We start from the raw sequence: 25,089 nt of genomic DNA, 5'->3' as shown, positions 1-25,089 counted from the left end.
TTAATTTATTTTTGATTTATTTTTTTGAGATGGAGTATAGCTCTGTCACCCAGGCTGGAGTGCAGTGGCATGATGTCAGCTCACTGCACCCTCCACCACCTGGGTTCAAGAGATTCTCCTGCTTCAGCCTCCCAAGTAGCTGGGATTACAGGCACCTGCCATCACACTCAGTTAATTTTTTGTATCTTTAGTAGAGACGGGGTTTCACCATGTTGGCCAGGCTGGTCTCGAACACCTGACCTCAGGTGATCCTCCCTCCTTGGCCTCCCACAGTAGTGCTGGGATTACCACCACACCCAGACGGAGTTCCTTTTTTTTTTTTTTTTTTTTTTTTGACAGAGTCTTGCTCTGTCACCCAGGCTGGAGTGCAGTGGCTCGATCACAGCTCACTGCAACCTTCACCTCCCGAGTTCAAGCGTTCAAGCGATTCTCCTGCCTCAGCCTCCTGAGTAGCTGAGATTACAGGCATGTGCCACCATGCCCAGCTAATTTTTGTATTTTTAGTAGAGATGGGGTTTCAGCATGTTGTCCAGGCTGGTCTGGAATTCCTGACCTCAAGTGATCTGCCTCCCTCGGCCTCCCAAAGTGATTACAGGTGTAAGCTACTGCTCCTGGCAGTAACTAGGAGCTCTTTGAGTAATGTGGTAGTCCTGGCAGGAGATGATGGCAGCAGCTGAGATGGTAATGGTAGGGAATAAGAGAGTTAGGAATTTGAATCATCAGGACTTGGTTATTGATTTCATCTGGTGGCTGAAGCCAAGTGGGAAAAAAAATTAAGCATGACTCCTATGCCTGTTGCTTTGAGAGCAGAATGGATAGTGATGCTGACTTTAAATTTGTGCATTTTAAGGATTCTCTGACCTCCAGGGAAGCTGTTCAAAAATCAGTTGAATGTAGAAGTCTGGAGCTCAAGAGTGAGGCCTGGGAATGGAGATAGAGGTTTGATCATCTATTTATCTCTGTACATGGCAACTAAAACTATGGAGTGATTCATAACACTCAGGAAAAATGTGATGAGAGCTGGGCTAAAAAGCTGGCCAGGGTAGATCAGCTGTGATGTGCAGAAAGGAAGGAAACATCAGTAAGAACTAAAAGAAAACAAGGAGTGCTTGATGTCTTAAAAGCCAAGAGAAAGAGGCCAGGTGTGGTGGCTCACACCTGTAATCCCAGCACTTAGGGAGGCCGAGATGGGTGGATCACCTGAGGTCAGGAGTTCGAGATCAGCCTGGCCAACATGGTGAAACCCCAGCTCTACTAAAAATACATAAGTTAGCCGGGCGTGGTGGTGTGTACCTGTAATCCCAGCAACTCAGGAGGCTGAGGCAGGAGAATCACTTGAACCTGGGAGGCAGAGGTTGCTGTGAAGTGAGATCGTGCCACTGCCCTCCAGCCTGGGTGACAGAACGACACTCGACTCAAACAAAAAAGCCAAGAGAGGCTGGGCGCGATGACTCATGCCTGTAATCCCAGCACTTTGGGAGGCCGAGGCGGGCGGATCACCTGAGGTCAGGAGTTCGAGAGCAGCCTAGCCAACATGGTGAAACCCTGTCTCTACTAAAAATATAAAAATTAGCTGGGCGTGGTGGCAGGCGCCTGTAATCCCAGCTACTCAGGAGGCTAAGGCAACAGAATTGCTTGAACCCAGGAGGCAGAGGTTGCAGTGAGCCGAGATCATATCATTGCACTCCAGCCTGGGAGACGAGCGAGACTTTGTCTCAAAAAACAAAATGTGAAACAAAACAAAAAAAAGCCAAGAGAAAGAGAGTATTTCAAAAATAAGGAAGTGGTTGTCAGGATTGAGTGCTGCCAAGAGAACAAGCGAAAAAAAAAAAAGACTGAAAATGTCTATTGAATTTAGCATCATGTACTTGGTAAGTGGCCTGTACAAAGACAGTTTTCATGGCATGGAAGTGCTAAGTAAGCTAAGAAATGAGAGAGGAGAGGCCTGGCACAGTGGCTGATGCCTGTAATCCTGGCACTTTGGGAGGCTGAGTTGGGAGGATCACTTGAGGTCAGCAGTTTGAGACCAGCATGTGCAACTTAGCGAGACCCTTTCACATTTTTAAAGAAAAAAGAAGAGAGAAGAGGCAAGCTGTTTTAAGAAGTTTGGGTGGGCCGGGTGCAGTGGCTCATGCCTGTAATCCTAGTACTTTGGGAGGCCGAGGCAGGCAAATCACCTGAGGCCAGGAGTTGGAGACCAGCCTAACCAACACAGAGAAACCCCATCTCTACTAAAAATACAAAAAATTAGCTGGGTGTGGTGGTGCATGCCTGTAATCCCAGCTACTCAGGAGGCTGAGGTAGGACAATCGCTTGAACCCGGTAGGCGGAGGTTGCAGTGAGCCGAGATCGCGCCATTGCACTCCAGCCTGGGCAACAAGAGCGAAACTTCATCTCAAAAAAAAAAAAGAAAAAAAAGTTTGGGTGTAAGGAGCAAAAAGGCAGTTTGATGAGACTCTTACAATGTCTAGGCAAGAGATTATGAAGACCTAAATTCGTGCAATGGCAGTAGGAATGGAGAAAAAGAGACAGAGTCCAGAAATAATTAGGAAATAATGCCGGCCATTCTTTATGATTGGATGTGATTGGATGTGGGGTGGGAGTTAAGGGAAACAGAACTGTCAAAGATTATTCCCATGTTTCTGGGATGAAAAACTTTGAAGGTATTGGTACAGATCACTAATCCAGTGTTTCCAGGCGTGGTGTTCCTCAACTTTTTTTTAATCACCTTCCTAGGGAACCTTTTTAGACCTTTTTTCCCCCCTAATGTACCTGTCCTATGAAATATTAATACTGAAATAAACTCTGTATCTTTTTATGTACCGAGTCTGTGCTTTATACATAAGAGTAAGTGTACAATTTAGTTTTTATTCAATGCATGGTTAAGAAAGACTAAACAGGGCAGGGCATGGTGGCTCATGCCTGTAATCCCAGCACTATGGGAGACTGAGGTAGGTGGATTGCTTGAGGTCAGGAGTTCAAGACCAGCCAGGACAACATGGTGAAACCCTGTCTCTACCAAAGATAAAAAATTAACTGGGTGTGGTAGCATGCATCTGTAGTCCCAGCTACTCAGAAGGCTGAGGTGGGAAGATTGCTTGAGCCCTGGAGATTGAGGCTGCAGTGAGCCAAGATCATGCCACTGCACTCCATATTGGGCGACAGAGTGAGACCGTGTCTTAAAAAAAAAAAAAAAAAAAAAAAAGGCCAAGTGGCTCATGCCTGTAATCCCAGCACTTTGGGAGGCCAAGGCAGGTGGATCACGAGGTCAAGAGATTGAGACCATCCTGGCCAACATGGTGAAACCCCATCTCTACTAAAAATACAAAAATTAGCTGGGCGTGGTGGTGTGCACCAGTAGTCCCAGCTACTCAGGAGGCTGAGGCAGGAGAATTGCTTGAACCTGGGAGGTGGAGGTTGCAGTGAGCTGAGGTCATGCCACTGCAGTCCAGCCTGGCGACAGAGCAAGATTCTGTCTCAAAAAAAAAAAAAAAGGAATGACTAAACAAAATTTTTAGGTTAAAAATTTTTAACCTGAAATTTTTAGGTTAGGCTTAAACTCCTGAGCACTTTGGGAGATTGAGGAGGAACACTTGAGCCTAGGAGTTTGAGACCGGACTGAGCAACATGATCAAACCCCATGTCTACAGAAAATACAGTAATTAGCGGTGTGTAGTGGCATGCACCTGCAGTCCCAACTACTTTGGAGGGTGAAGTGGGAGGATAGATTGAGCCTAGGAGGTAGAAGCTGTAGTGAGCCAAGATCACATCACTGCACTCCAGCCTGGGCAACAGAGTGAGACCTGTCTTTAAAAAGAAAAAAATCTATTTGGGCTGGACAAGATGGCTCACGCCTATAAGCCCAGCACTTTGGGAGGCCAAGGCAGGAGGATTGCTTGAGGCCAGGAGTTCAAGGCCAGCCTGGGCAACATAGTGAGGCCTCATCTTTTTTTTTTTTTTTTTTTTTTCCCAACAGTCTCTCGCTCTGTTGCCCAGGCTAGAGTGCAGTGGCGCGATCTCGGCTCACTGCAACCTCTGCCTCCTGGGTTCATACAGTTCTCCTGCCTCAGCCTCCTGAGTAGCTGGGATTACAGGCCCCCGCCACCACGCCTGGCTAATTATTTGTATTTTAGTAGAGACGGGGTTTCACCGTGTTGCCTAGGCTGGTCTCAAACTCCTGAGCTGAGGCAATCCTTCCGCCTTGGCCTCCCAAAGTGCTAAGATTACAGGTGAGCCAACGTGTTCGGCCGGCCTTGTCTTTTTTTAAAAGCTGTTTGCGTTTAACTTATTTATTTATTTTTGAGACGGAGTTTCACTCTGTCGCCCAGGCTGCAGTACAGTGGCGCAATCTCAGCTCACTGCAACCTCAGCCTCCTGAGTAGCCGGGACTACAGGCACATGCCACCATGCCCGGCTAAATTTTTGTATTTTAGTGGAGATGGTGTTTCACCATGTTGCCCAGGTCTCGAACTCCTGAGCTCAGGCAATCCACCCGCCTCGGCCTCCCAAAGTGCTAGGATTACAGGCCTGAGTCACCTCACCTGGCCTTAACTTAATTTTTATGGCTGTATTTGCTATGTAACTTTTAATGCAGTTTACTTGCTTACATAAATTGTATCAAATTACAATCCAGTTTGGCAGTTTGTATAAAAACAATGTAATCAAAACTTTAAAAATCATTCAAAACTAGAAAACTAGAATTTATCCAACAAAAGTAAAACAATTTGAAACAATTAAAAATTATTTAGTGAGTTTTTAGATTTTTGCTTGATAATGACCAAAGCCCAAGTCACACAATCCACTGAGGATAAAACATAAATAACATTCATGAGGCAGCCAACAGGCCTGCACAGGCCATCTCTTGCCATATCGAGATCCAGCAATCAATCAAGAGAAAGTTCCCCAGTTACAGCCATCTGGTCACCATAATTTTGTAGCATAGATCCTGCATATATTTTAGCTGCCTTCTATGAAGTCACTGTCAGTCTTGCTCATGTAATAGTAAGATTTTGTTGGGTAAGGTTGAGCTTTGGAGGGCTACGTACCATTCTAACGTCTAACTTTTTTTCTCCCTCGGCGACAAACCTATTTTGCCCTTTTGGGTATGATATTGCCCCCATTGAGAATGTATGCCTTTTAAGAAATTATTTATGCCAGATGTTTCAGAATCCTAATTTTTTGAATTTTAGAAAGTCATTATGGTGCATATAACTTGTATAACACCTCCAGTGAGGTTTGGGATAGAACCCTGTATAGTCAAATATTATGAATGTTTCTGTAGCAAAAATATCCAGTTGAAAATTAATTGAGACTATATATATATAAAGACTATAAATAATCTCATGTGAGGTTCAGATTTTGCCGCCAAATGTTTTGAGACTATATTTACTAAAAAAAAAAAAAAACAAAAAAAAAAACCTTTCCTATTTTCAGAGCTTGTTTTTCTTTTAATTTTTCTTTTTTTTTTTTTTTGGTAGAGATTGGGTCTTGCTTAGTTGCCTAGGCTGGTCGCAAACTCCTGGCCTCAAGCAATCCTCCTGCCTCAGCCTCCTAAAGTGCTAGAATTATAGGTATGAGCCATCGTGCCTGGCCTTGAGAGCCCCTTTGATTTCAGAATTCCAGGTAAGGAATTGTGGACCATGAATTAAGAGAAATATATAAAGAACAGGTTTATGGAGAAGAAGATGCTTTTTTTTCCCCCCATTTGAGGTACTTACAGACATGATTGGAAGGAACCCATGTTCCCTCTAGGTGTTAGGTATAGATTGCAGAAGTCATCAGCATTTTTTAATTTTTTGAGATGGAGTTTTTGCCCTGTTGCCCAGGCTGGAGTGCAGTAGTGTGATCTTGGCTCACTGCAACCTCCACCTCCTTGGTTCAAGTGATTCTTCTGCCTCAGCCTCCCAAGTAGCTGGGATTACAGGCACCCGCCACCACACCTGGCTAATTTTTGTATTTTTAGTAGAGACGAGGTTTCACCACGTTGGCCAGGCTGCTCTCGAACCCCTGACCTCAGGTGATCCACCCGCCTCAGCCTCCCAAAGTGCTAGGATTACAGGTGTGAGTCACTGCATCTGAACAGTCATCAATATTTAAATCACCCAAGAGGCTATAATTTTCTAATGAGTTATGATTGGAATTGCCCACTTTGAGGTGAAGTAAAGGGGGAAATAGGCCCTTTTTTAAACCCCTGGTCATTGGTTCCTTAAGTGTAGCTTTCAAGGGAATGAAGACAGAATGGAAGGATAAAGATTAAGAGAAAGAACTGAGTGTTGGAAGGAAAAGGAAAAACCAACTGTTCAATAGGAAGCAAGAAAATAATGGTTTTTTTTTTTGACCCTAACTTCCTGAAAATTTCCCTTATAAGGAATTTAGGCCTTTCACTGCAGGAGGTGAGAAGAAAAAGGGAACACCATTGATTCAGCATTTAGGCCCTAGATACTTTCACATTACCTCCTTAATCCTACAGGGCCCTATAAAGTTTATTGTGCCCATGTTATTTTATTTATTGCTTTCTGAAGACTTGCGCCATGAGAAATACCCCTGTTTTAGAGAGGCAGAAGCAAGACTAAGATAGTGGGTACTTTGCCCACAGTTATACAGTTGGGCTTGGAACTCAGTTCACCTGACTTCCGAATCAGTGCTCTTTCCACTACATCATGTTGGATCGAGTTGATAGAGTTTGAGGGTGAACATTGGATGTTTGTTCATGGCATGTCTTCTGGGAGTGGAGAGGATTCTTTGTGTGGCCTTTCAGCCTGGCTTTTCTCTCCCATTTCACCCTGGGCCTTTCTCACATGGGGCCTTAGAAGATTGCCTCCTAAATCTAACTCCCTCGTTTTTGATGAATACATACAGGTTAGAGAAATCCCTGTTTCCAATTTGTCAGAAGGGCTGTTGGAAAGGCCCTTTCTTGTATTGTTGCTAAGAGCTAAAAGGAAGAGCTAATCAGAGGGATTTTTATAATTCAGCTGACAGACAATGCAGAACCCTCTTTGTCTGAAGACTGGAGTTGGGGGTGGAGGGTACCGCAGAATAGAGGCCAGGTAGCCAGCAGTTTTGCTATTCTATCTCAGAGGCATTTTGCTGTGTGGACCTTTGTTTTTATGCCTCTTTAACCGAACTGGTCTTGTGCCCCAAACCCTTCAGAAATATTAACCATCTAGCCTTCAAAGACCACTTCAGAGCTTACCCACTCAGTAAAGAGAGTTCTCACTCTCACTCTCTGAACTCATTGTACAGTTACATTCATTATCTTTTGTATTCTTAGAGCTGTGAGTCTAAACTAAGTTGTAAAAGCTTCCTGAAGGTAGAAACAATTACACAGTGCCTATTTGAGATTGGAGATAACCATTTGGTTATCTGCAACACACACACGTACACACACACAATGCAAGTGCTTAGGAGCTATTCAGTGAATATTTTTGTGCTGGCTTAAATGGAAATTGAGCTTTTTCATTTTCCTACTTTAATTCGTTTTAGTCCCTTATGGTACCTAGTGGTAGTGGCAGTGAAGTGTTCCTAGAAAGGTAAGCCACCTGATTCTATTTCAAATGAGATCGCTGGAAAATTTCTTTTGGAGAAACTGTTTGGACTATAGTTATCCTAGTCTTCTCCTGTGTCTCCCTTCCACCTCTTACCTCCCTTCCGTAGATCTGAGCATTGTGTTTACATATTTATATATACACTCAAGGGCCAAAGGACTAGTAAATCCTAAGAGAGAATTAGGATTAGCAAACTAGAAGAACTAGGACTATATATATTTTTTATATTATTTGTGTATTTTTTATATATATATATATACACACACACATTTTTTTTTTCCTTAGACCCTGAGCTTTGAATATATAGTCATGTGTAGAGGTGATAGTTTTCCCCCGGTAGCCTTTAGCTAAACCACCTAGTTTATAAATTTAGCTTTGTTTCCTAGAGTGATTACTGTTCAGCCCAGTTCAGTGAAGATGCTACCAGAATATGAGCAGCCTTATTATGGTCCCATTGTGGACTGATCCAATTGTCCAGTAGAAGAAGAGCCTCTGCCATTGTTGTGGTGACTGGCAATTCTGACAGGCTTGCACATAACACCCTGAGAGCCTCATGTTGCCAGATCTGTTTCAAACTGTTTTCCCGTTTGCAACATTTCCTGGTCATGAATCTCTGAAAGAAATTCAGGAATTTTGAAAAGCCATCTTCAAATCTAACCTACTTTACCAGCATTGCATTTTACTGTTTACAAAGTACTCGGGTATGTATTCTCATTCAGTCTTCACTGTGACTCTGAGATAGTCTGGGTAGGGGTATGAAAATTAAGATACAGATAAATAACACCCAAGTTGCACAATTATTAAGTAGCAAGACTAAGAATTAGATCTGTCTTTTTAGCTCTTCTCACCAGTACCACATCACTTCCAATCAATGTGCCTGTTGGTGGTCCATCCAGCACAGCTACCTTCTGTCAGTACTAGATATTTCCCTCCCTCCCTCTCTCTCTCCCTCCCTCCCTCCCTCCCTTCCTTCCTCTTTTCTTTCTTTCTTTCTTTTTTTTCTTTTTTTGAGACAGGCTCTAGCTCTGTTGCCCAGGCTGGAGTGCAGTGTGAGATGTCAGCTTACTGCAACCTCTACCTACCTTCCAGGCTCAAGCCATCTTCCCACCTCAGTCTCCCTAGTAGCTGGGAGGCATGTACCACCATGCCTGGCTAATTTTTGTATTTTTTTTAGTAGAGATGGGGTTTCGCCATGTTACCCAGGCTGGTCTTGAATTCCTGGGCTCAAGCAATCTGTTTGATTCAAATGCGGTTGTTTTTGTTTTTCCTTTGAGGTGACAGCCTTCAAATGACTACCTAACTACTTGCCAGTCCCTATAATTTTGTTTCTCTGCATATTGGTATTTGTATCATTTGATATTTGTGTTTTTTTGTTGTTTTTGTTGTTTTGTTTTTATTTGGAGACAGGGTCTCGCTCTGTCACCCAGGCTGGAGTGCAGTAGCGCCATCATAGCTCACTGCAGCCTTGATCTCCTGGGCTCAAGTGATCGTCCTGCCTTAGCTTCCCAAGTATCTGGGACTACAAGTGTGCACCACCATGCCCAGCCAATATTTTTTATTTTTATTTTTAGTAGAGACGAGGTCTCACTATGTTTCCCAGGCTTATATTCTTTGTTCACAGCAAGAACTGGATCATACCTCAATTGAGAGATTGAATCAAACATGTGGTGGAATTGAAAAGCAGCATTGACACTCCTGGGAGCACACTCCTTCCAGGAAACAACAAAGGAGTCCTCTTGTGGTTGGTATGCTGTCAAATAAGGAATATGTAGTGCTGGAAACATTCGCTCTCATGGAAATACCTGGTTTAATCTCTCCCACTTATTAGCTGGTTCTTCTGCAAGTTATGCCTCAGTTTGCCTACCTCTAAAATGAGAATTCTATGTGAGTCTAAGCTAATAATCAAATTCTTACTAAATCAATTATCAATCAAATATGAATTTTGCCTGAGAATGCCTCCCTCTACAGATATTAGAGATTGGGGTATTTGAAGGATATTTCAAATATAGTACCTTGGTTTTTAGTCTGGATTTAGTAGATAAAGATTTTTTTTTTTTTTTTTTTTTTTACCATGGCCAGTGATTTTGAAAAGCATTCTAGACTGAACTTGAGAAGGCTGCTTCACAGCTAGTAGAGAGGACACAAGTGTGACTTTCTTGGCAAAGCATTGTGATCCTTGCCTGCCTTGGTGCCTAACAGAGGTCCTCTCCCAGCAGGTCATGGAAAATAAGTAACTTGACACAGGAAAGGAACTTGTATACTGAAAGTCAGTTGGTTTGATAAGTTGATTTAATCACAAAAGTCATTAACGTTGAAGGCATCTCAGGCCAGACGCAGGGTCTCATACCTGTAATCCCAGCACTTTGGGAGGCCGAGACGGGCAAATCACTTGAGGTCAGGAGTTTGAGACTGCCCTGGCCAACATCGTGAAACCCCGTCTCTACTAAAAATACAAAAATTAGCCGGGCATGGTGGTGCATGCCTGTAGTCCCAGCTGCTCAGGAGGCTGAGGTGGGTGAATCACTTGAACCCTGAGATTGCACCACTGCACTCCAGCCTAGGCAACAGAGCGAGACTGTGTCTCAAAGAAAAAAAAAAGTCACAGGCATCTCAAAGAAGTTCATTAAGAAAGGGCTCATGTGGATCACTGATTTATTTTTATTATATTAATGTGCTAATTGCTATATATAATGCCTAAAAAGAATAGATAAACATATGCAGAAGAATTAATTTGGACCCCTGCCTCACATCATACACAAAAAATTAACTCACTGGATCAAAGACCTAAATGTAAGAACTAAAACCATAAAATTACTATAAGAAAAAATAGGGGGCCGGGCACAGTGGTTCACACCCGTAATCCCAGCACTTTGGGAGGCCAAGGCGGATGGATCACCTGAGGTCAGCAATTCGAGACCAGCCTGGCCAACATGGTGAAACCCCGTCTCTACTAAAAATACAGAAATTAGCCAGGACTGGTGGCGGGCGTCTGTAATCCCAGCTACTCGGGAGGCCGAGGCAGGAGAATCACTGGAACCCGGGAGGTGGAGGTTGCAGTGAGCCGAGATTGCGCCACTGCACTCCCGCTGGGTGACAAGAGCGAAACTTCGTCTCAAAAAGAAAAAAATTTTAGGGGTATATCTTCATGGCTTTGGAGTAGGCAATGATTTTGTTAGATAAGACGCCGAAGGCTGGGCATGGTGGCTCATGCCTGTAATCCCAACACTTTGGGAGGCCAAGGCAGGAAGATCACTTGAGCCCAGGAGTTCAAGACCAACCTGGGCAACAAAGTGAGACCCTGTCTCTACTTTTATTTTTTAAAGTAAAAAAAGATTTAAAAATTTAAAAAGACACTGAAAACACACACAACCACATACATACATACACATATATATGTATGTATATATATTTAAATCTTAAGTCTATATATACACACATATATATATACATATATACATATATATGTGTGTATATATAGACTTAAGATTTAAAACTTTTGGCCAGGTGCAGTGGCCTACACCTATAATTCCAACAGTTTGGGAGGACAAGTCAGGCAGATTGCTTGACCACTGCACCCCACCATTTTTTCTTCTAATTTTCTGCCTCCCTGTCAGGGAATCCAGCCTGGCCTCTGGTGTGACAGGCAGGGATACTATAGAAATGAGGATACATTTTCACTTTCTTGATGGTGTCTTTTATTTACTTTTTATTTTTTATATTTATTTATTTTTTATTTATTTTTTTATTTTTTTGAGACGGAGTCTTGCTCTGTTGCCCAGGCTGTAGTGCAGTGGCGTAATCTCGGCTCACTGCAACCTCCGCTTTCCAGGTGGAAGCAATTCTCCTGCCTCAGCCTCCCAAGTAGCTGGGATTACAGGTATGCACCACCATACCCGGCTGATATTTGTATTCTTAGTAGAGACAAGGTTTCACCATGTTGTCCAGGCTGGTCTTGAACTCCTGACCTCAGGTGATCTGCCCCCCTTGGCTCCCCAAAGTGCGGGGATTACAGGCATGAGCCACCACGCCGGGCCCAATGGTGTCTTTTAAAGCATTAAAGTGTTTTATTTTATTTTGTTTTGTTTGAGCCTGTTGCCCAGGCTAGAGTGCTGTGGTGTGATCACAGCTCACTACAGCCTCAACCGCAAGGGCTCAGGCAATCCTCCCACTTCCCAGGTAGCTGGGACTATAGGCACATGCCCCCATGCCTGGCTTTTTGTATTTTTTATAGAGATAGGGTTTTGCCATGTTGCCCAGACTGGTCTCAAATTCCTGGGCTCAAGTGATCTGCCTGCCTCAACCTCCCAAAGTGGGAATACAGGTGTGAGCCACCATTTCCAGTCAGTGCAGCCATTTTATTTTAAAAATATGGGGTCCCGGCCCGGCCCGGCGCGGTGGCTCAAGCCTGTAATCCCAGCACTTTGGGAGGCCGAGGCGGGCGGATGACAAGGTCAGGAGATCAAGACCATCCTGGCTAACATGGTGAAACCCCGTCTCTACTAAAAATACAAAAAATTAGCCGGGCGTGGTGGCAGGCGCCTGTAGTCCCAGCTACTCCGGAGGCTGAGGTAGGAGAATGGCGTGAACCCCGGAGGCGGAGCTTGCAGTGAGCCGAGATGGCGCCACTGCACTCCGGCCTGGGCGACAGAGCGAGACTCCGTCTCAAAGAAAAAAGAAAAAATATATACATATGGGGTCCCACTTTGTTGCCCAGGCTGGTGTCAAACTCCTGGGCTCCAATGATCCACCTGCCTCAGCCTCCAAAAGTGTTGGGATTACAGATGTGAGCCACGGTGCCTGGCCCCAAAATATTTTTTTAAGTGGTTGCATGGCTGGGCGCGGGGTCTCACACCTGTAATCCCAGCACTCTGGGAGGCTGAGGCAGGCAGATCACTTGAGCCTAGGAATTTGAGACTAGCCTGGAAAACATGTTGAAACCTCATCTCTACAAAAAATATGAAAATTAGCCGGGTGTGGTGGTACACACCTGTAGTCCCAGCTACTCAGGAGGCTGAGGTAAGAGGATTGCTTGAGTCTGGGAGGTTGGGGCGGCAGTGAGCCATGATTGCACCACTGCACTCCAGCCTCGGTGACAGAGCAAGACCTTGTCTTAAAAAAAAAAAAAAAATTGTGGAGATTAGAAAGCAGTAGGATAACAAAGTGCTGAAAGAGGCCAGGTGCAGTGGTTCATACCTGTAATCCAGCACTTTGAGAGGCCAAGGCCAGAGGATCACTTGAGCCAAGGAATTCAAAACCAGCCTGGGCAACATCACAAGACCTAGTCTATACAAAAAAAAAAAAAAATTACTTGGACATGATGGCATGGGCCTGTGGTCCCAGCTATGTGGGAGGCTGAGGTAGGAAGATTGCCTCACAAGGTCTAGGCTGCAGGGAGTTGATTGCACTACTGCATTCCAGCCTGTATGACAGAGCAAAAACCTGTCTCAAAAACAAAACAAAACAAAAAAGCAAAGTGCTGAAAGAAAAACCGTCAAGCAAGAATTCTATATCTGGCCAGGCGGCATGGGCGTGGTGGCTCACCCCTGTAATCCCAGCACTTTGGAGGCGGAGACAGGCGGATCACTTGAGGTCAGGAGTTCGAGACCAGCCTGGCCAACATGGTGAAACCCCGTCTCTACTAAAAATACAAAAATTAGCCAGGTGCAGCGGCGGGCATCTGTAATCCCAGCTACTGCGGAGGCTGAAGGAAGAGAATTGCTTGAGGCCGGGCGTGGTGGCTCATGCCTGTAATCCCAGCACTTTGGGAGTCTGAAGTGGGTGAATCACCTGAGGTCCGTAGTTCGAGGCCAGCCTGGCCAACGTGGTGAAACCTCGTCTCTACTAAAAATACAAAAAAAATTTTTTTTTGTATTTAAAAAATGGGTGGTGGGCCCCTGTAGTCCCAGCTACTGGGGAGGCCGAGGCAGGAGAATTGCTTGAACCCGGGAGGCGGAGGTTGCAGTGAGCCGAGATTGCACCATTGCACTCCAGCCTTGGTGACAGTACAACACTTCATCTCAAAAAAAAAAAAAAAAAAAGCTATATCTAACAAAACTGCCCTTCTAAAATGAGGGAGAAATTAAGATATTTCCAGATAAACAAAAGCTTAGGGGGGTTGTTACCACTAAACCTGCAGTGACTTAGCCTATGATCTTAGCACTTTAGGAGGCTGAGGCAGGAAGATCACTTGAGCCCAGGAATTCAAGACTAGCCTGGGCAACATAACAAAACCCCGTCTCTACTCAAAATACAAAAATTAGCCAGATGTGGTGGTGCGCGCCTGTAATCTCAGCTACCTGGGAGGCTGAGGCAGGAGAATCGCCAGAACCCGGGAGGCAAAGGCTGGAGTGAGCTGAGACCATGCCACTGCACTCAAACCTGGGCAACAGAGCAAGAGTCTGTCTCAAAAAAAAAAAAAAAAAATGCTATAAAAAGAATATACTGATATATGCTAAAACATGGATGAACCTCAAAATCATTACGCTAAGTGAAAGAAGCCAGTCAAAGACCACATATTGTATGGTTCTATTTAAATGAAATGTCCAGAGCAGGCAAATCTGTAAGAAATAGAAAGTACCTTAGTGATTGTTTACAGCTTAGGTGGGTGAGCATTGGGGGTGACAGCTAAAGAGTAATGGAGTTTCTTTTTTTTAAATTTTATTTTATTTTTTTTACTTTTTTTTTTCCTTCGAGACGGAGTCTTGCTCTGTAGCCCAGCCTGGAGTGCAGTGGCACAATCTCAGCTCACCTCAACCTCTGCTTTCCAGGTTCAAGCGATTCTCCTGCCTCAGCCTCCTGAGTAGCTGGGACTACAGGCACGTGCTACCACTCCTGGCTTATTTATTTATTTACAGACAGAGTTTCACTCTTGTTACCCAGGCTGGAGTGCAGTGGTGCAATCTCAGCTCACCGCAACCTCCACCTCGCGGGTTCAAGTGATTTTCCTGCTTCAGCCTCCCAAGTAGCTGGGATTACAGGCATGCGCCACCACCCCTGGCTAATTTTGTAGTTTTAGTAGAGGTGGGGTTTCTCCATGTTGGTCAGGCTGGTCTTGAACTCCCGACCTCAGGTGATCTGTCCCCCTCAGCCTCCCAAAGTGCTGGGATTACATGTGTGAGCCACCGCGCCTGGCCAATTTATTTTTAGTAGAGACAGGGTTTTGTCATGTTGGCCAGGCTGGTCTCAAACTCCTGACCTCAAGTTATCCACCCACTTCAGCCTCCCAAATTGCTAGAATTACAGGCGTGAGCCACCATGCTCGGCCATTTTTTTTTTTTTTTTTTAGAGGCAGAGTCTAATTATGTTGCCCAGACTGGTCTTGAACTGACCTGAAGTGATCCACCCACTTCAGCCTCCCAAATTGCTAGAATCACAGGCGTGAGCCACCATGCTTGGCCTTTTTTTTTTTTTTTTTTTTTTTTCGAGGCAGGGTCTTATTATGTTACCCAGACTAGTCTTGACCTCCTGGGCTCAAGTGATCCGACCACCTCTGCCTCCCGAAGTGCTGGAATTACAGGCATTAGCTGCCATGCCCGGCCTTAGAGTTATGGGTTTTTTTTTTTTTTTTAGAATGATGAAGATGTTCTAAAATTGTGCTAATGGTTGCCCAGCTCTATAAATACACCAAAAATCATACTAAATATACTAAAAATGTATGAATTGTATGGTATATGAATTACATCTCAATAAACCTATTACCAAAGGAAATAAAAATAATAGGACTTCTTTGCCAACAGGACACTTAAAAGTCTGCACAAATAGATAGGATCACTTAAAAATTCTAACATGCTCTTTAATTTGTATTAATAGAATTTAACCAGAGGCTCCAAACTAGTAGTCTGTAGGCCACACTTGGCTTGTAGTAGATGTGTCTTACAGGGACTAATATGTTTTTCAAAAATTAAACAAACATTAAACAGTTGGCTGTATATAAAATCCACATTTCTAGCTTCTTTTTTTTTTTTTTTTTTTTTTTTGAGATGGCGTTTCGCTCTTGTTGCCCAGGCTGGAGTGCAAGGACGTGATCTTGGCTCACTGAAACCTCCTGGGTTCAAGTGATTCTCCTGCCTCAGCCTCCCAAGTAGCTGGGATTACAAGTGCCTGCCACCACACATGGCTAATTTTTTTTGTATTTTTAGTAGAGACAGGGTTTCACCATGTTGACCAGGCTGGTCTCAAACTCCTGACCTGAGGTGATCTGCCCACCTTGGCCTCCCAAAGTGCTGGGATTACAGATGTGAGCCCTGCCTCTAGCTTCTCTTGAAAATCAGATCTAGCAAATCTAACAAATGGGACTCATGTGAGTTAGTCATATGTAGGTCTCATTCACAATGATGGAAACCTTAGTAATTAGAGCTGTGTGAAATGAAATGGGTTGCTTTTGTAATAATATATTATCACTGGTAGTACTCAGACATAGGTTATAGGTCAGGGAAACAGAACAATGATTCAGAGTATCAGAGGAGAGATCAGACTAATAATCTAAATCTATTCTGATTCAGCCTATGGATTCTGTTTGATAAAGTGGGAAGTTATATGGAATAAGTAGAATGAGATTCTCTAGGCATTTATTCCTCCCCAATTCATTACATTTGGAGTGAAGATATGGTTAGAAGAGACATCATACACTATTACTGCCAGCCTTTCTGGTTTTCAGATCAAAGCCTAAAGGGCAGACCCTAAAGCCTTAAGTATTATTCATTCTTGAAGCCAAGTTTCAGAAATACGTTGCTTTCCTTCTTGAATTAGTAGTGGAGGAGAAAACGAAAATAAAACAATTTAAGAAGAATTACTTTGCTTTCCAAATATACTTGAGTGTTCTCTTCAAGGACAATGAAAATTATGTAAGTGCTCATTTTACTTTACTTTGGATGCCGGGTAGCTGACATGCCAAAATGCCACTCTGTTTTAATAATTAAGTGGTTCTTTGGGTTCTGTTTACTGCATTCATCTTCCCCCACTTTTTTTTGTTTGTTTTGAGAAAGGATCTTGCTCTGTCACCCAAGCTGGAGCACTGTGGTACCAGCACGGCTCACTGTAGTCTCAAGCTCCCAGGTTCAAGCAGCCCTCCGACCTCAGCCTCCCGAGTAGCTGGGACCACAGGTGTGTGTCACCACGCCTGGCTAATTTTTGAAATTTTTTGCAGAGACAGTCTTGCTAGGTTACCCAGGCTGGTCTCTAACTCCTGGGCTCAAGTGATCCTCCCACCTTGGCCTCTCAAAGTGCTAGGATTACAAGTGTGAACCACTGCACCTGGCTACTTCCCCCAATTTCTATATAAATTTGTATATTCCTAATCCAGATTCTTGTTTTATTTTTATTTCATTGAATTTATTGTAAACGACTTCAGATTCTCTAGAAAACTGAAGTTTAAAATGTTAGATGGAACATTTGAGGGCATGCTGTGTACTTTGCTATAGACGCAAAGATAAGTAAAAGAGTTCTTGTTCTCAAAGATTTAATAATCTAGAAGTGAGAGGTGATGAGGGTGTAAACTAAAATTTATTGGAGGTGGTCAGTAGGAGCCAATTTGGAGTAACAGATAAAAATCAGTTTACTGAGTTGGGGAGGAGAATGTTCATGGGTGACTCCAAGACCAGGTGAATGGTGATGGCATTAACTCCGAAATAGGGAAGATAGGCCGGGCACAGTGGCTCACGCCTATAGTCCCAGCACATTGGGAGGCTGAGGCGGGCAGATCACTTGAGGTCAGGAGTTCGAGACCAGCCTGGCCAACATGGTGAAACCCCATCTCTACTAAAAATACAAAAATTAGCCGGGCATGGTGGTGGGCGACTGTAATCCCAGCTACTTGGGAGGCTGAGGCAAGAGAATTGCATCAACCCAGGAAGCAGAGGTTGCGATGAGCCGAGATCATGCCACTGCACTCCAGCCTGGATGACAAGAGTGAAACTCTGTCCGAAAAAAAAATAGGGAAGATAGCAGAAACTGGTTTAAAGAGAAAGTTGGGTGAAGATAGCCAGTAGGCAAGATGTTTTGACAATAGGGATTTCAAACTTGGTTTAAAAGTAGAGGTGGAAGCTGGCCAGGCGCGGTGGCTCATGACTGTCAACCCAGCACTTTGGGAGGCCAAGGCGGGTGGATCATCTGAGGTCAGGAGTCGAGACCAGCCTGACCAACATGGAGAAACCCCATCTCTACTAAAAATACAAAATTAGCCAGGCGTGGTGGCACATGCCTGTAATCCCAGCTACTTGGGAGGCTGAGGCAGGAGAATCACTTGAACCTGGGAGACGGAGGTTGTGGTGAGCCGAGATCACGCCATTGCACTCCAGCCTGGGCAACAAGAGCAAAACTCCATCTCAAAAAAAAAAAAAAAAAGTGGAGGTGGAAGCTAAGGGAGATCATGAGCTTGGAGTTGGGGGCTCCTCCTGCTGAGAAGAGGACCAAAGGTAGGATTTTGGTACACACTGACATTAAGAGGTTGGCTTTGGAAGACGACCACAGTAAGAAACTTGAAGAGTGGTTGGAAGGCTAAGAGAAAAATTGGGAGAGGATGGTGTTATTAGAATCATGAATAGAGTTTCAGGAAGGCAAATTAGTTTCAGTGACAAATTAGAAAGCTAAATGCAATGACTACTGAGTGGGTCACTGGATTTAACAGTCTAAACTGTCTTTTTCTGAGGTATTTGTGTCTTGTGTCCTGTAGTTTTTATAATGGATGGTTTTAGTTTAATTTTCACATGAATTCTGGAGGAAATTGTGGTTTCTGGGTTTTTAGTAAGAAATTCTTCTGTAATCTGCCTTTGGAGGGTCTGCTTCACTCCAGTCACAAGGAAGATTTCTTTGATATATACTCCTTTACTTACCTATCTGGCAAACATTTGTTAAATAGCTGTTGTGGCTAGGCCTTGTGTCTGGAACAACGTATATGCTCAATGAGTATATAATAAATATTTGAGTGGTGATTCACTCAACAAATATTTGTTGTAGATGCCGGGGATACAACAATTCTGCCTTTGTGGAACTTAACATCCTACGGAGAGCAGATGGATTGGAATTAGTATAATGAAAGAAAGAAAACAGGTGTTCTGACAAAAATAGGGTAACTTACTTTGGGTTAGGGTAATGGGGAAGGACCCAGCAATTCCAAGAGCTAAGGAAAAGCGTTGAAGGCAAAAAGAACAGGAAGTGCAAAGGCTGTGTAGTAGGAAACAGTATGAAGCACACAGCATCACCTATATATATTCTTGGCCAACAATTGCTATATATATATATATGTTTTTTTCTCCATCTATAACCCAGCAACACCAAAAGTTATTTTTAACCTGAATCTATTCTAGCCCCTAGACTTAACTTCCATTTTACAGGAAATACAAGGGATAAGGGTATGAGTTTAATAACACAAAACTAGAATGTGAGGCGTTCTATAAGAAAACTGACCTAGTCTCTTCAGAGAGTATCACAAGCAAATAAAAGGGTTGGGGGAGAGGAGGATGAGCATTGTAGATTAAAAGTGATCAGATGTTGGATAATGATACTGTAGTTTTTAAAATGGCTTTGTTGTTTGCAGTTACGTACTGAAATGTGGATGAAGTGATAGGTCAGGAATTTGCTTCAAGGATCTGGGAGAGGCAGAAGCATAGATGAATGGCTGCTAGTTGATCATTGAATCTGGATGGTTAGTGTATGAGATTCATTTTATTTACGTTTTGTCTACTTTTGTGTATATTTGAAATTTTCCATGATAAAATGTTAAAATAACAAATACAATGTGTGAACCTTGGCTAGATTCAGGGAGAAAAACCCAGATATAAAGGATATGTTGAGATAATTAAGAAATTTGAATATGGACTAGATATTGGGTATTTTGTTAATTTCTTAGGTTTGAAAATGCTGTTGTGGTTATATAAGAAGAAGGTCCTGGGCCTGGCTCACGCCTGTAATCCCAGCACTTTGGGAGGCCGAGGCAGGCGGATCACAAGGTCAGGAGTTCGAGACAAGCCTGGCCAACATGGTGAAACCCCATCTCTACTAAAAAATAGAAAAATTAGCTGGGCATGGTGGTGTGAACCTGTAATCCCAGCTATTTGGGAGGCTGAGGCAGAAGAATTGCTTGAACCCAGGAGGCAGAGGTTGCAGTGAGCTGAGATGGTGCCACTGCACTCCAGCCTGGGCAACAGAGTGAGACTGTCTCGGGAGGAAAAAAAAAAAAAGAAGGTCATTATTATGGGCTACATACTAAAGTAATTGGGTGAAGTGCCAAGTGATGACATTTACAATTTTCAAATGTGCAGTTAAAAATATAGCTATATTATATATACATCTGATAGAATAAAACTAATATGATGTTGTTAAAGATCATTGAATATTAGTATAATTTATAGATATTTATTGTACTATATCAAACTTTCAGTGTTGAAGCAGTTTGTAATGGAAACAGAAAAAACAGTTTGGCTATTCATGAGAACTGAGAAATGGTGCAGTAGCTAAGGGAAAATGAATGAAAAAATGCACTCACAAGTGTCTGGTTCTCAGTATAAGGAATCCCAGGAGGTGAGATTCCTAGAACTGTTCCTACAGTGTGTTTTTAGCTGGCAAAGTTACAACAATACCCAAATTTTGCCATCAACTTTATATTAATTTGCAGTAAATAACTAATAGGTAGACCAGTAAGAAGACAGCAAAATTTAAGCCATCTTTGATGTTTTCTTATGGCATCTTTGGTAAGAAACTGGGCCAGGTAAGATTTGGAAGAACATCTATGAAATCTTTGGATTTATTATTGCTTCTATCACTTGTGTATTGTGTGTTATCTTCTCACCCATCACATCCCAGCATCATGGCTGGCTTTACCTGCTTTGGGGGAATTAATCCTGATGTTGTAGGTGTTAGTCCATACATGTACTTCAGGTTTGTGGTTGGTTGGATCTGTGGTCTAGGATGAGAACTCATTGTATTAATAAAAGGAAAACTTGTACTATGAAGGTGAGTTCCTATAAAAATCTGGTATGGTGGTGGAGGGGAGGCTCAACAGTCAATCGGCCTGAGTTTAAAATGTTTATGAATCTCAAAATGTTAAACATACCGGTGATTAAATGGAGCACTATGGCTATCTTGCTACTCACTAATGTGTGACCTGAGTGAGCCTCAGTTTTTTCATTTATCCATTAGGGCTTTTTTTTTTTTTTAAGTGAATTCTTTTTTTTTTTTTTTTTTTTTTGAGACGGAGTCTCACACTGTCACCCAGGCTGGAGTGCAGTGGCGCAACCTTGGCTCACTGCAACCTCTGCCTCCCATGTTCAAGTAATTCTTCTGTCTCAGCCTCCTAAGTGGCTGGAATTACAGGCACCCACCATCATGCCTGGCTAATTTTTATATTTTTGTAGAGACAGGATTTCACCATGTTGGCCAGGCTGGTCTTGAACTCCCTACCTCAGATAATCCACCCGCCTCAGCCTCCCAAAGTGTTGAGGTTACAGGCATGAGCCACTGGTGCCCGGCCTATTAAGTGAATCTTAACCTTTCTTATTACAGGCATGTCCTTGTGTCTCATGAAAGCAGTTTACTTTGATTGTCGCCTTTGCCCAGGTCTAAAGAGAAGGCTTAATTAACTTGAATTTGATATCAGACACTGGCAGGAGTCGGTGCCTTCTTTAGATTAGATAATTAGGGCCTATATTAGTTTGTGAGGGCCACCATAACAAAGAACCACAGGCTGGGTGGTTTAAACAACAGAAATGTATTTTCTCACAGTTCTGGAGGCTAGAAGTCTGAGATCAAGTTGTCAGAAGAGGTCAGGTGCAGTGGCTCATGCCTGTAATCCCAGCACTTTGGGAAGCCAAGGCGGGCGGATCACAGAGTTTGAGACCAGCCTCAACATGGTGAGACCCTGTCTCTACTAAAAATGCAAAAAATTAGCCAGGCATGCTGGCCCGTGCCTGTAATCCGGGCTACTCAGGAGGCTGAGGCAGGAGGATCGCTTGAACCCCGGAGACAGAGGTTGCAGAGAGCTGAGATTGTGTCCCTGCATTCCAGCCTGGGTGACAGAGCGAGACCCTGTCTCAAAAAAAAAAAAAAAAGGTTGTCAGAAGGGTTGTTTTATTCTCAGCCATTTGTTGTTGGCTTCTATATAGCTGTCTTCATGTTCACATGCTGTTCTCCCTCTCTTGTTTTAAGGACACCAGTTACTGGATTAGGGCCTACCCCAATAACCTTATTTACCTTAATTACCTCTTTAAGGACTCTATCTTCAAATATAGACGCGTTTTGAGGTATTGGGGTTTAGGACTTCATAATATGAATTCGGAACAGACATGATTCAGCCATTTTAAGGCCCCTACCTATTTTGTATTATCATTGCTAGCTCTTTGGTTTTAAAAGCTTAGAAAGTGCATGGCAACATTAGACATTCCCTAGAAATGAAAGATGTGACTTCAGAGACCTATTCACTTTGAGAGAGTTCCTTGACTAAGAAAACCCAAAGACAGTCTAGGACAGCCAGATACTAGAAAAGGTTTATTTGTATTGTGAATTTTAAAAAATTCATCCACAGCAAGTAAGGGAGTACATAATGGAAAAAGCCGCTGGCCTGCTGGATCCCTGAGATTCCAGATGTGCTTGTGCAGATGTTCCTCCTTCCAATCTAACCTCCCTTGTCTGCTTCCCCAGTGAAGTCATAAGCAAATATTTGCGATAGTTTCTTGTCACCATGGTGACTAAAGAAGCTCAGCATGGCTCTCCTCCCAGCTTCACTGTCAGCTGTGCTTGAAGGAGAGGCTAGCGTCCAGGACAGCCCAGGCTCAGTCATGAAAAGCTATGTGTCAGGTAGTAGGGGACAGCAGTTCATAGTGCTGCTTTCAGAAATCTGTTCTCTGTTAGTCTCACAGGGATAATCGGGCCTCAAAGGGAGTGCAGAGGTGCAGACACAGCTCACTTGCAGCCTCAACGTCCTGGGCTCAAGCAATCCTCCTGCCTCAGCCTCCCAAGTAGCTGGGACCACAGGTGCACGCCACCATGCCCAGCTAATTTTGGTATTTTTTTGTAGAGATTGTGGTTTCACCATATTGCTCAGGCTGCTCTTGAACTCCTGGGCTCAAGCAATCTGCCCACTTCGGCCTCCCAAAGTGCTGGCAGTACAGGCCTGAGCCCAGGCTACAATGCCAATTAAAAAAAAAAAAAAATATTCCAGCCTGGGCAACATGGAGAAACTCTACTAAAAATACAAAGATTAGCCAGGCATGGTGGTGGGTGCCTGTAATCCCCACTACTTGAGGAGAATCGCTTGAATCTGGGAGGTGGAGGTTGCAGTGAGCCGAGATCACACCGCTGCACTCCAGCCTGGGTGACAGAGCGAGATTCTGTCTTAAAAAAAAAAATTATTAGTGGTAAAATATATGTAACAAAATTTTCAATTTAAGGTTACAATATAGTGGCATTAATTACAGTTACAATGTTATGTGACCATCATCACCACTATTTCCAAATATTTTACTACCCCTAACAGAAATTCTGTACCCACTAAGCAATAACTCCCTATTTTCCTCTCCTCTCAGCACCTGGTAACCTCTAATCTACTTTCTGTCTCTGAGTTTGACTCTAGGTACCTCATGTAAGTGGAATATTTTGTGTCTTGCTTATTTCACTTAGCATATTAATTTCAAGGTTCAATCATGTTGTAGCATGTGTTAGACCTTCATTCCTTTTTTGGCTGAATGATATTCCATGGTATCCATATGCAGTAGTCCTTGCCTTATCCACAGGCAATATATTCCAAGACCCCCAGTGGATACCTGCAACGACAGATGGTACCAAACCCTATATACTATATTATTTCCTATACATACGTACCTATGATGAAGTTTAATTTGTAAATTAGGCACAATAAGAGATTGAGAACAATAGTAATAAAATAGAACACTTATAACAATATGCCAACATCATCACTTTTGCACTTTGGGGCCATTATTAGGTAAAATAAGGATTACTTGAACACAAACACTACAATATCTGCTACTAACTGGCAGTGTATACAGTGTAGATATACTGGACAAAGGGATGATTCATGTCCCAGGTGGAATAGATGGGTTAGCATGATGTTTCATCGTGTTACTTGGAATAGTATGAAATTTAAAACTTATGAATTGTTTTTATCTGGAAATTTCCATTTAATATTTTCAGACCACTATTGTCCATGGATAACTGACACTCTGCAAAGCAAAACTGAATAAGGGAGGAATAGTATAAAAGTAGAATTGCTGGATTATACAGTAATTCTTTTTAATTTTTTTAGGAACTACTATTCTGTTTTCCACAGTGGCTGCACCATTTTCCATTCTTATCAGCAATCCACCAGGTTCCAGATCTTAGCCAATGTGTACTTTATTATTCTTACTCCATCCTAGTGGGTGTGGAGTAGTACGTCATTGTGGTCTTTAAAACCTTTTTTTTTTTTTTGAGATGGAGTCTCGCTCTGTCACCCAGGGTGGAGTGCAGTGGCACAGTCTCGACTCACCGTAAGCTCCATCTTCCAGGTACAAGCAGTTCTCCTGCGTCAGCCTCCCGAGTAGCTGGGATTGCAGGGATGTGCCACCATGCCCAGCTAATTTTGTATTTTTAGTAGAGATGGGATTTCTCCATGTTGGCCAGGCTGGAGGGTCCCACCCTTAGATAATCTCCCCACCTCAGCCTCCCAAAGTGCTGGAATTACAGGCGTAAGCCACCGTGCTTGGCCTAAAACTTTTTTTTTTCCTTGAGATGGAATCTCACACTGTTGCCCAGGCTGCAGTGCAGTGGCGCGATCTCGGCTCACTGCAGACTCCGCCTCTCAGGTTCATGCCATTCTCCTGCCTCAGCCTCCCATGTAGCTGGGACTACAGGGGCCCGCCACCGCACCCAGCTAATTTTTTTGTTGTTGTATTTTTAGTAGAGGGGGGGTTTCACTGGGTTAGCCAGGATAGTCTCGATCTCCTGACCTCGTGATCCACCCATCTCGGCCTCCCAAAGTGCTGGGATTACAGACGTGAGCCACCGCGCCCGGCCAAAACTTTTTTATATACGTTTTTTTCAGTCAGCTTTCTCAGGTTGAATCATTGTGGTTTTGATTTGCATTTCTTTTTTTTTTTTGGAGATGGAGCAAGCTCTGTTCCCCAAGCTGGAGTGCAGCAGCACGATCTCAGCTCACTGCAACCTCTGCCTCTTAGGTTCAAGTGATTCTCCCACCTCAGCCTCCTGAGTAGCTGTGATTACAGGCACCCGCCACCATGCCTGGCTAATTTTTGTATTTTTAGTAGAGATGGGGTTTCATCATGTTGGCCAGGTTGGCCTCAGACTCCTGACCTCAAGTGATCTGCCCGCCTCGGCCTCCCAAAGTGTTGAGATTACAGATGTGAGCCACCCCGTCTGGTCTGGCTAATATTTCATTTTATAGAATGTATAAAATATTTCATTCTCTATACAATGAAATGTTTCTTTCTCCACTGAATGGACATAATATCCTTCTTGAAAATCAGTTGGCTGGCCATAGATGTAAGGGTTTATTTCTGGACTCTCAATTCTATTCCGTATGTCCATATGCTTATCCTTA

At 43.3% G+C, this 25,089-nt stretch overlaps 1 protein-coding gene across 9 annotated transcripts in view; it reads left to right on the top strand.

Moving 5' to 3' along the window:
* Positions 1-25,089, top strand: part of KPNA6 (karyopherin subunit alpha 6) — a 67,133-nt gene that overhangs the window by 11,461 nt on the left and 30,583 nt on the right. Inside the window, exon 1 of one of the 9 annotated variants that reach the window (XM_024250223.3) lies at positions 9,269-9,289. Coding sequence is in view for 1 of the 4 variants with exons in the window: in XM_054558238.2 (XP_054414213.1) it covers positions 22,238-22,331 (94 nt within the window). In the remaining 3 variants the exon portion in view is untranslated. 9 annotated transcript variants of the gene reach the window in all.

Source organism: Pongo abelii, chromosome 1 (genome assembly GCF_028885655.2).
Source record: "Pongo abelii isolate AG06213 chromosome 1, NHGRI_mPonAbe1-v2.0_pri, whole genome shotgun sequence".
Taxonomy (NCBI): Eukaryota; Metazoa; Chordata; class Mammalia; order Primates; family Hominidae; genus Pongo; species Pongo abelii.
This window is presented reverse-complemented; position numbering and strand designations above follow the sequence as displayed.